Below are 13032 nucleotides of genomic sequence, written 5' to 3'. Positions count from 1 at the left end.
CACCATATTGGATGCTTCTTGATGTACCATTCTGAACAGGGAGGAGGGTCTTGCGTGTTATTAGGTGATCTCATTGTATCATTTTAGAATAATTATAGTGTATTTTCCATTGTTACAAAATTTGAAAGCGATATCTTAAGTGGTTTTTACAGAATAAATTATTTAGCGAAGGTACTCCACAACTATACCTGACAAGCAAATTATTACTCTAGGTTTCGCCAGACAGTGAGTCAAAGATTGTCCGTGGTAAAGGGTTAAAATGTGCTTTTGTGTTACAATAGGTGTCCACATTTGACTAGTTAAAGATGGCTTATAGGATTATGGATATTCATAGATTGAGAATACTGAAATCTAATATAAAATTATTGGAATAACATTAAAATATTTTAAATTTAAAATTGTTCAAAACTTTGGAAGGTTTATGCACTTAGTTTTTCTCCACTGGTATATTGATTTATATTTGAACATGTCCTCTTAAAATGCAATTTTACCGGGCGAGTTGGCCGTGCGCGTAGAGGCGCGCGGCTGTGAGCTTGCATCCGGGAGATAGTAGGTTCGAATCCCACTATCGGCAGCCCTGAAAATGGTTTTCCGTGGTTTCCCATTTTCACACCAGGCAAATGCTGGGGCTGTACCTTAATTAAGGCCACGGCCGCTTCCTTCCAACTCCTAGACCTTTCCTATCCCATCGTCGCCATAAGACCTATCTGTGTCGGTGTGACGTAAAGCCCCTAGCAAAAAAAAAAAAAAATGCAATTTTAATTCACATTGGATGTTCTCTAACTAAGTTATTAATCTGGTTAAATGTCTAGTAAATTTTGTTTACTATCATACTTAAATATCATTGGCATTGTAAAATAAGCTAATAACTAGGTTTGTGACTTATTAAAAGGTGTTGGCTTGTAGAATACAGCAGTCCTGTGTTTATGGGTATATCCTGTTAAATTTATTTGAGAAACCTGTAAGACACTTTTTTCTTGATTTTATTATTCTTATAGTGTCGAATCTGGCATCTTTTGAAATTTTTATTTGTTAGCGTATTAAATAGATGTTACATGTTACAAATCTCATGACTGGACCGTATTGAAATGTACATTAATTCAACAATGATACAAAAGTTTATTGAGATCCACCTATTCAATACACATTGGGTTCTTAAAAATTAAGATTTACATCTTGTCATTCTAATTTAACGGGATATGTTTCGCCCATTGTATGGGCATCATCAGCGGTAATCTCATGCCTAAAAGATAAAGATCAGGATCCTGATTATTCTATTCAAAGTGTTACATAAAAAAATATGTTATAAAAATTAGGAAAACTTGTTATAAGTTCCCAAAATACAATTTACACAATTAAATCATGTTTAAAAATATGTATGAGAAAAATTATTAATGTTAGTGTAGTCTTACATTGAAATCCTTAAAACATTTTAAGAATAGCCAAACTGTCCTTATTTACATAAACGATAAGATGATGAAAGGTAACTCCCTCAGTGTTCGCCCCTACTAACAAAGCAGGTTCACATAATATTGTGCTTATGGCAGGGTTGCTGGGATTTCCAAAAATGTCCATTAAAACATTATTTTGTTAAAAGCAAGATAATTTCAAAGGTACGGTGTTGCCTTTTTCAGGAGTGTTTTTATATAATATGATGATATTTTGAATTCTGATTAGAAAAATACTGATAAAGCAGGGTCTGTCACCTCGTATGCAGAGTGTAACAATAAGGTATGTCCAAATTTCAGGACACATTCCCTCACATGTAGAAGAAGAAAATATGTTATATGGACATGAGTTCTGGAAGTTTGGCTGTTCCTTATTGTTACTGCCTGTATTTGAGGTAATTTGAGCCATAATACTCCTAAGAATATGCTGCAAAGAAAATGTATTCTTTTAACATTGTATTGAATGAAAATGTTACATATAATGCAGTAAAGAAAGTAAGTAATGCTTTAGAAGTCTTTTATATTGGAAGCGACAATAAAAGGTTTTATGGGTCTCATTCAGATAGCTTCGTTTATCATGATTTGTGCACTTATGTCCTAGCCTTGGAAATATATTCATAGTTTGAAATAAGCATTTCCTTTAACATTCATTGCCTTTCCTTTCCAAACTTTTAATACTTTCTGAGTATCTTCAAAAGTATCATTTCTTATAGTTTCAAGAAAATGAGAAAAAGCGGTACAGGGCAGAGCAAGTGCGATTTGATCTGAAACATCAGCGTCAGCTGGAAGAGATGAGAGCTACTTCTGAAGCTACCATCAAAGAACTGGAACAGCTTCAAAACGAGAAACGTAAGTTTGAAGAGTTCTGTTAATATTTATTTTCCTCTATGTACATTTCCACCCTTCCTGTTGTATTTTCTTTGGTACAGCATGTAGTAGAATAAAAGCTCATTGTTTGAAGAGTAACTTACCTAGTTAAGGAAAGTTTTGAATTGCCATTTATTGTATATTGTAAGTTGTAAATCTCTGAGAGAAACCCTTCTAAAGCAAGATATCAAAAAATTTAAATACTCTGCATATACAGTTCAAAATGATTTTCAAGATCAAACAACCATTTTTATTTTATTATAAGCCAAGATATTTAGTTAGCTGACCCCCAGGAAACCAGAAACGAAAATTTTAAAATAATTAATGAAGTGCGTAAAGCATAAGGAATAAATTTAATTGGTTAGTCATCTCCATCAGATAATTGAGATTCATCCTCACTTATTTCTTTGTCATTGTCACTGTCTTGTGTGCCCTCAAGCGCATTAGAGATCAAACACTTTTGTAATGCATGACCGATGATTCTTCATGTAATGTTTTGAGACATTGATGGGATTTCAGAAGCGTCCGTTAACATTAGCATATTCTGCAGCAATGGCATCTATGAGAAGATTACTTAGTATTTTCCTCAGGTGAATGTCAACAGAGCTGGCCCCGTGGTGTAGCAGTAGCATGCTTGCCTCTTATCTGGAGGCCCCGGGTTTGATTCCTGGCCAGGTCAGGGATTTTTACCTGGACCTGAGGGCTGGTTCGAGGTCCACTCAGCCTACGTGATTAGAATTGAGGAGCTATCTGATGGGTAAGATAGCAGCCCCAGTCTCGAAAGCCAAGAATGGCGGCCAAGAGGATTCGTCGTGCTGACCACGACACCTCGCATTCTGCAGGCCTTCGGGCTGAGCAGCGGTCGCTTGGTAGCCCAAGGCCCTTCAAGGGCTGTAGTGCCATTGGGGGGGGGGGGGGAATGCCAAAGATTATCCATGACCCTTATGAAATATGCCGTTTCGCTGGTTTTTTAGGTGTAATAGATAGTATACTCACAAGAATACAATCACTGGGAGGCAGTACAGCTGTAATATGCTGCAATTGGAAGGGGTGCTTTTTTCCACGCGTGACATGTCGAAGTTTATTGGGGTTTGATCTGCATTGCCAATTTAAGATGAGGTCATTGTTTTTCTTCCGCATTGCTATCACGTGGCGATAAAAATCTATGATTTTGTCGCTGAAATCGCTTGGCATTCTCTGACAGAGGGATGTTCGCCTTTGCAGGCACAATCCCTTTCATGTCATGAATCTACGGATCTTACCCCGGCTCACTTTCAGATCCAAACAGCTCATTCCTCCTTTAATCGCTAGTTCGCGCACTTCGAAATATAGCATCTCGTGCGAGATACTAAAGCCATCATTTCACAACTCTGTAACGTAATGAAGCAACTCATCTTCCAGCTCAGGAAACTTACCAGTTTTCTGCCCTTAGAATGCCTTATGTGTTCGATTGGTGGTTTCTAGTGCAGCTTTCTGTTTATACCAATAGCGAACATTAAACTGTCACACTGAATTCTCGAACGGCGGCTCTGTTACCATGTTCTTCAGCATATTTTATCACTTTGAGTTTAAACCCAGCTGTATAACTCTCACGTTTCTCCATAGCTTAAAAATCGACCTACACATGGAAACTTAACTGAGAAACAACAATTAAACGTGAAGATAGAATATTGATACTTGTCGGCAATACAACAGATGGACAATACCTAATACCATGATAACTTGACTGCCTGGACAGGGAAACACTCCCAGTCCACGTGATCAGCTCTGCCGGACGGACAGAGACAAAGATGGAAGAGTGAGAGAAATGGCTGAGTGTGACTAACTGGCTGGTAATGCGGCCTTGGGGTGGGGGTTTGTGAGTTAGGTATTTTTGTTACAACAGCTAACCTCAACCGTTCTGCAGGTAGAAAGATATGCAGCTTCTTCTTGTACTGTCACATACAAAGTACCGAAACAGCAATTGGTACAGTCCCGATATTTAATGTAGGCACATCCACGGAATACCCAAACTTTATTTCGTGTATGGCTGTTGAAGGACAAGGAGAGGAAAAGAAACTATGAAGCGAGGTTAACAGCGAAACTACTCATAACTGAGAAAGGGGGAGTAGAAGAAGAATGGTCCTCCTTGTAAAAGAAGCCATGGAAATTTTGCGGAAAAACAAGTGCCACACCAAAAGAGAAGGAAACACCTTGGTGGAATGACCGAGTGAAGACAGCAGTAGAAGTTAGAAATATACTGAAAAGAAAATTATACCTCGAGAAACAGAAAACAGATGATAGATTAAATGAATTAGAAATTGAACATCTAGCACAGGAATACCGGAAAAAGAAACTGGCTGTAAAAAGACTGATCCAGGAAGAAAGGGAAAAGTGCTGAGATGGCTTTATTACAAGGATAGAGGAAGACTGTCAAGGAAGTAGGAAACTACTATACAAAATAGTAAACAGTAAAAGAAATGAATATATAAACATCTTTGCACTGGAAACAGATGATGGTAGCTTAATACGAACAGAGGAAGGGATCAGGGATGAAATGAAAAAATACTTCAACATGCTGGTAAATGGAGATGGGGCTAACACCACTCCCAGTGACTGTAGGGTAGATGAAGCCAAAAACAACAAATACCCATTAACATGGCTTGAGGTAGAAACAGCACTAAAGAGTATACGAAATGGGAAGTCCCCAGGCTTTGATGACCTCAGTTCAGAAATGATAAAGGCAGCTGGAATACCGGGCTTGAATTGGCTATATAGAGTGTTATCAGTGATTTGGGAAAGAAACAAAATCCCAGAAGATTGGAGTAAAGGAGTCATCATCCCACTGTTCAAAAAGGGCAACCAACAGAAATGTGGAAATTACGGAGGCATCACGCTGTTGTCACACACACCAAAGCTGCTGGATAAGATCATAGAAATGAGACTTAGGAAGATAGTGGAACCTTTGCTTGAGGAAGAACAATGCGGGTTCAAGAAAAGTCGAAGTACTGTGGATCTTATCTTTGCAGTAAAAATGCTGACAGAAAAGTACTGGGAATATGGAAGAAATCTTGTGATTACATTTGTGGACATTGAAAAAGCATATGATAGTGTTCCTCGAAACAAGATATGGAAATGTCTGGAAGTGCCAATTGACAAAGTCAAGATGCTATACCAGAAGTGCTACAGCTGTGTCCTGATAGGCAACGGACGATCAAAATGGTTTAAAACAAAGAGAGGTGTCCAACAAGGAAGTGCCCTCTCACCACTCCTGTTCGTAATAGTAATGGACAAGGTGATAAAATCTATCAAAAAAAAAAAATGGACAGTGAACCAAATGCCCTGCTGATGTGCTTTTATGGGCAGAGACAGAAGCTGAAGTTCAGAATAAACGTAATGAATGGAACAGAACATTCAAAAATTTTGGACTGAAGACAAGCAAAACAAAGATAGGGAAGCAACAAGCTCAAATATATTTCTGGAAGGAGCAAAAATCGAATCAGCTTCTCACTTCAAGTACCTCGGAAGCACAATCTCGAAAGACAACCCTGTTAAGCAGGAAATACTGAGCAGGACCCACAAAGCATCAAACTTCTACATTCAAGTCAGAATCTTCTCTGGGACTGCAAAATACCACAAAAAGCGAAAACAGTCATGTACCACACTTAATTCGTACCAATCCTCAAGTACGGTTTAGAGACGTACCCTACTAAACAAAGACCTCAGTAGAATCCAAGCAACTGAAATGAGATTCATTAGAACCATGAACCAATACCAGAAAGGTCAAGATCAGAAATGAAGTGAATAGGAAAGTAGCTTGTATTGAGGTTCCTATTATCAGTGTCTTAAAGGAATGCAGACTTCAGTGGTATGGGCACATAATGAGGATGAACAAGGAAAGACCTGCCAGAAAATATTCTGACCTTAATCTCATAGGAAGAAAACGCTGGATAGAGACTGTAATATCAGATGTGGAGGAGAGAGGACAAAAATAGGAGAATGTACTGGAACAGATGTATGAAGACAGAAGGAGATGGCGAGTGCTTGTACACCACACCCGGGAAACTGGGGTTGGGAAATGATTTTGATGATGATGATGATGATGATGACCATATGTCTTTATGACGTTAGAAATTAATACAAGTTATGTATGGGGAATTTTTCCTGCAATTTCAAATGTTAAAAATAGGGTGCAAGATATACATCGTGGCGAGTTATATGCGAGCAAATATGGTATATTAAATTCTACAAACTACAGCTGTATTCAAACATAAACAAAATCACATAGGATTGGATGTAATATAAATCAAATCAAAATACTTTATTTGCAAATGAGGTCTCTACCTCGGTGGTAAATGATACACAAAAATACATTATTCTCAATAATTACATTTGAAGTTAAAAAGAAAAGAAGGCATTTTTCCTAAAATACAGTATTATACAATTTACATTGACATTTTTACTATTAAACACACAGCTCATCCTTAACAAATTTATAATATTTACAAAATTCTACTCATAATATCTTCTGTATTTACACACATAATCAACTCATATTCAGTATGTGGAATCTCTTCAAAAAAATACTATACAATATTGCTATAAAATTTAAATGTCATCATCATCACCATTATCAATATCCCACTCCAGTCGCCCGGGTGTGGTTAATAAGCCTCCTCCACTTCTTTCTGTCCTCCCACTGTTCCTGCACCATTACTTCTGCCACATCCAGTCCAGCTTTTCTAATGTCCTTCCAAATTTGATCCATCCACCTTCTTTTCGGTCTTCTAACTGGTCTCTTCCCCTTAACTTCTCTAACAATTCCCTTCTTGCTACCCGTTCCTTTCCCATTCTTTTGACATGTCCGAACCATCTCAGTCTTGCTTTCTGTATGTTCTGTACTAACGCATACCTGCCAACCCTTCCGATTTACCCGGAAACTTTCCGGTTTTTAACTCGTCTTCCGATTTTCCGATTTATTTTTACTTCTTCCTATTTTTGACTAATATAACTTCTAGTACGGCCAATACTCTTCCCCTACAATAAATTTGTATGTGTTTGTGTAATTTACGAAACCTCATTTTCAAGAGTATTTATTTGATGCTTTATATCAGGAGTATTTCGTCCTGCACCTTCGTGTATCATGTTTCCCGCTCACCACAGCAGCGTGTCTGCTTTATACAGCTGGGGATTCGGGGCGGCAATTGTCCTGCAAGCAAGACAGGCTGGCGCGCACTAGCGACTCATTTAATCGGGATGAAAGAATGAGTTTATTATTGTTGTTCACGCGCTGTTAACATCGTTTCTGTGTGTAGTTTCGTCGGAGTTTTAGGCCCCTTTTTTTTTCTTGCATTTGTATGCTTTCCCCCACTGCCAAAGTCGTATGTTAATAATGTATGGGACATATAGAATTGTTTTGTATGTGGTAGTTTCGCGTATTTAAGTGCATCATTTTAATGAGTTGAATGTTTTTAAGGGGGTTGTGTCGGTGACAGTTTCAGGTAGTTTATTTTCTCGTTAAGGCCAAAATTATAACAAACGTTATCTCCAAGTGTTCAGAGATACCTATAAATTTCCGTTCATTTTACCGTCTGATAAAGAAACGGTACCATATTCTTTCGCATAATTAACGCCCTTGCATAATTTACGCATCCCAATATTTTTGGGTCCAAAGTGGACAAAAAACAAATGTTCACGTATTTGACGCTCCCACAACTTCGAACATCCATCACGCAGCTCCGGATGCGTTTCGAAATAAAGATGTCAACTACTCAAGTAGCAGGCTTCCTATTGCGAAAGCGGGCATTCCAGATACAGGGCAACGTGCTGTTATTAGCCGGCACTAGTTTTACGAGTGTTTCGGGTACGGGACATTGTGTGATCTCAAAATTGTCAGTCCACAGTATTCGAGTAATACTGCATCATACTAACTCGCGGTGATCAGTTACGCCGAAACATACGGGAAGAGGGCAGCAAGTATTAAATGCCCAAATGAAACGTGTGCTACCGCGGTAACAGGAGTGCACGTCAAGCGGCCAACATGTCTCGCAAAGCATTTCGCGGACCAAAAAGCGGCAAGTTTCCGCAAGTAGAGAAGGATCTGCTTAAATATATGATTTTGCGACGCAACGTTGGATAAGCAATTTCTCACGAAATGCAGTATTTTAAAGAATGTGAAATAACCGCTGCACATGGAATCAGTGTCTCGGATTTGAAGGTTAGCCGAGTCTTGATTAATTTTATGAAGAGAAATGGACTTCCTCTTCGGCGAAGAACATCATCATGACCAAAAATTACGAATGATTTAAACCATTTTCATCGTTTTGTGATTGAGAAGCGTAAAGTGAGAAATATTTGATCTCCCTTATAGGAACCGCAGATCAGACGCCAATCAGTTTCCATATGCCACAAAGCAAGACCGACTACAATATATCAGACCAAGACCGACAACAATAGTCGGTCTTGCACAAAGTCGAACAATCGATAAGAAAGGATCATACAGTGTTATCGTACGCGCTACCGGAAGCAAAAAACAACGATGTACTGCAATGCTTGCTATAACAGCTGATCTCAGAAAGCTTACACCTTACATTGATCTAAAACGAAAAACAATGCCCAAAGCAAAATTTCCGCGAGTGATCCACGTTCGCATTCAAGAAGAAGGATGGATGGACACGTCACTCGTACAAGATTGGATACGAACGGTTTGGGGTAATGTAGCAGGGTCCCTCCTTCGATGCCCGGCCCTTCTCTTGTTGGACAGTTTTTTTTGCCGGTATGTCATGGTTATGGCATTACATGAATTGTACTTTTATTAGTTCATGTTTTCACTCCAGGTCGTATTGTCAGCTCGTAATGGGAAGAATATTTTCCAGTCGGTACTTCAATCCCACGTGTCTAACTTACCTGATGTACCCTATTTGAATTTTCAGGAAAACTCTCACTCCGGAATTTTACGCCAAATGACGATAACCGCAAACGAGTTGAACCAGTTGTGTTTTTATATTATATTTGATGTATCTTTTAAATGTAAATGAATTGTAAATATCTTAATTCCTTGAATAATTTATGCATCCGAAGTTTTCGCCTGTATTTTTAGTCAAAAAGTGCGTTAATTACGCGAGAAAATACAATATTATGCATTTTGTTGCGTGTGTCGGTGTGACATAAATATTATTATTCGTTTAAGTGTCATAAATGATAATGATAAGGTACATTTTCTTGTAACCATTTTTATGTTTTGGTAGTTTAAGATTTGAAATTTAACGGTCAATTCGCATTGTAACTGTAGATATGTATGCCTTTTATCTTGACCTTTTTTCACCTAGACCATGGTGGAATATATGTGATGAAATCCAGGAATAAAAAAATCTTCCTATTTTTGGTTTCTAAAAGTTGGCAGGTATGCTAACGGTTCTATATTTAGCTCTTCTCTGATTTTAACATTTTGAATTGCTGGGCTGAGTGACTCAGATGGTTAAGGCACTGGTCTTCTAACCCCAATTTGGCAGGTTCGATCCTGGCTCAGTCCAGTGGTATTTGAAGGTGCTCAAATATGACAGCCTCGTGTCGGTAGATTTACTGGCACATAAAAGAACTCCTACAGGACTAAATTCTGGCACCTCAGCGTCTCCGAAGACCGTAATAGTAGTTAGTGGGACGTAAAGCAAATAACATTTTTATTATTAATATTTTGAATTCTATCTCTTGTCTTTTAACCGATGTTCTTAAAAATTTTATTTCTACTGCTTGGATCTTACTACCTTGTCTCTTATCAGTTACCAGCGTTTCTAGTCTGTATGTTACAGCTGGTATGAAATACTGTTTATATAATGTTAATTTTGTTCTCTTGGGTACTTATCATCCCATAAAAGCTTTCTGACTTGATGATAAAATGTTGTATCTTAGTCTGTTATTAATTTCAGAGTTGATTTCATTACTTCCATTAATAATGCTACCCAGATACATAAACTGTTCTACATTCTCTAACCGTTCTCTGTCTATGTTCACTTGGCTTCTCTTTTTCTCTTTTCCACAGTGCATGACTAGTTTTCTTTTTACTAATTACCATTCCAAACTCCTTCAGATTTTCATTCCAAACTTCCAGTCTCCTTTGTACTTCTGTTTTACACGTTTTATGATTTCATCCATCAATATAATAAACAATAATGGTGACAGTGCACTTCCTTGCTTGAAACCTTTTTTATGTATAAAACGTTTCAGTCACCACTCCCCACTTGTACACTGTGTTTACTCTCATGATACAACATTTTTATTTTGTTAATTAATGATTTGGGTACATCCTTTTCAGTAGGTACTCCCATACATGTTTTCTCTTAACTGTATCATAAGCTTTTTCCATATCCAAAAGTATGAAGATGATTTCCTTGTTCCTTTCCAGATGTTTTTCCATTATCGTTCGCACTGTAAATATCAAGTCTATTGTTGATCAGTTCAGTCTAAAGCCATATCTTGCTCTATGTCAGTAAAATTATGATCGTAATCTTGCTTGTGTTCACCTGCTTCTGAGAATTTGTCATATCTTAGGGCATTAATATGTTCTGAATATCTTATGTTGAAACTCCTAGTCTGTCCAACATATGAAAAATTACAATTATTACACTTGATCCTGTAAACTCCTGATTTTGAGAAACTATTAACCCATTCCATTCTGGGCCTTAATATCCCTAACAAACGTTCTGGACTGGGCATTTTTAAGGATCTTTAAAACATTATATCTCTGTACCTGTAGGAGATATTGGCATGATTTTTTTTTCTTTGTGCTTGTTTGAGTATCCAATTTTCAAAAGCGCTCTTTGTATCATGTCAACGATCACTTGAGATTTTAAAATTGTATATATATTATACCATGTTTTGGGAATGGAGGAAAGGTCTGACAGGTAACTAAGCAAGAACAGTTTTCTGAAATACAGTAATATTTACCCTATTTCGCTAATATAAAATGTGCACTGCAATTACAAAACAACAACAATATGCACGATATAAAAATAATAATTTTTCAATAATAATAATAATAATAATAATAATTACAATAATGAAAATGGGAGCTCTTACAAAATTTTATTTTAATTGATATATTGTGTTAAAAGTTACTCAAATGTAAAAATATTGTTCCATTTACCACAAAAGACCTCTGAGAAAGAGAAAATACAGTCTTCTAAACAGACAACTTTACTAATATGTTGACAATCTTATGTATTCACGCAGATATGAAACACGTGGGAACATGCGTTAGGCCGTAAAACGAACTCCATTCAGAATGAAATGCAAGAAGTTGTTTCGAATTCATATGTCAGTAATGTTCATTTCCGCATAAACTTACAATATATCATAAAATATCTTAAATATCACTTTCTTCAAGCACGTGTTTGCCGCGAGAAGCCATGTCTTAGAGCTCACTGATTGACAACATCTACTGATGCATGCTGTTCAAATATATCGTAAATTCTCTGACTTAGACATGTAATACTGCCATCTGCTTAAATACTCTTGTAACTAATACATGAAGAAAGATGATGTAACCACCAGAATGCGTGCATAGCTCGTTCTCGATTTTTAGCAAATTGTCAAACCTTACTACAGGCTATGCCCGCAGTGCGGCCTGAGCATGATTTCGGCCGCTGCAATCAATCAATCAGTCAATACTGATCTGCATTTAGGGAAGTTGCCCAGGTGGCAGATTCCCTATCTGTTGCTTTCCTAGCCTTTTGCTAAATGATTTCAAAGAAATTGGAAATTTATTGAACATCTCCCTTGGTAAGTTATTCCAATCCCTAACTCCCCTTCCTATAAATGAATATTTGCCCCAGTTTGTCCTCTTGAATTCCAACTTTATCTTCATATTGTGATCTTTCCTACTTTTATAAACGCCATTCAAACTTATTCGTCTACTAATGTCATTCCACGCCATCTCTCCGCTGACAGCTCGGAACATACCACTTATTACAAGTGATGAAAATCATTTTTCGTCCGTATTGAAAGTTTCATAAACTGTATATAGGATAATATTTTTTTGTTTATTTCCACCTATTCAATACATTACAAGATGTTGGCATTTACTTTAAAACATTATTCAGATGAGACATGTTTCGCCTCCTACTGTGAGGCATCCTCAGTCATTATCAAAAACCTTATTATTTTACCAGGCATCTGGTTAAAGATATTCAAAAATGTGTTTGATGATTATAAGAGAGGTAAGATTTATGTTTGTTATAAACATGTTCATGAAGTAACTAAATATCTAATATATTGATAAAAACATATGTAGTTCTTTGTTGAATAGGACTTGTTTGATTGTACTATAGTAAAAGAAGGTGGCTTGAAGCTGTAGTCATTAATAGATGTCTAATACATAGTGGAAGGCATATGAAAACAGTTCAATGAGAATATATAATACAATCAATTGATACATAAAAACTGGTAGATTCATAAGCAGTACATTTAAAAATGAAGGCGTCATGTGACTATAAATGACAGTTGATGGCTTAAAGCCGTAGTCAAAGTTTGAAGTATAGGTCAAATAACTGCTAATATATGGTAAAAAGATATAAGTCAAAATTATAAAGCTTAGTATAAAAAGTATGAAGGAAAAACATTCCAATTGCTTGACAAAAGTTACTTGACGTTGGCATGCATTTGTCCGTGATATTTATTGGTCAACAGTTCGTAGGTTATTTTAGATTTATTCGGCAAGATTGCGTTGACAAGAAGTTCACCA

The 13032-nt window shown here is 37.0% G+C and overlaps 1 protein-coding gene across 1 annotated transcript in view; it reads left to right on the top strand.

Moving 5' to 3' along the window:
* Slik (Sterile20-like kinase) overlaps positions 1-13032 on the top strand; it is a 733683-nt gene that overhangs the window by 630561 nt on the left and 90090 nt on the right. The window contains exon 22 of the mRNA XM_067159768.2: positions 2162-2297. Coding sequence (XP_067015869.2) covers positions 2162-2297 — 136 coding nt within the window. The remainder of the gene's footprint in view (positions 1-2161; positions 2298-13032) is intronic.

Source organism: Anabrus simplex, chromosome 1 (assembly GCF_040414725.1).
Source record: "Anabrus simplex isolate iqAnaSimp1 chromosome 1, ASM4041472v1, whole genome shotgun sequence".
NCBI lineage: Eukaryota > Metazoa > Arthropoda > Insecta > Orthoptera > Tettigoniidae > Anabrus > Anabrus simplex.
This window is presented reverse-complemented; position numbering and strand designations above follow the sequence as displayed.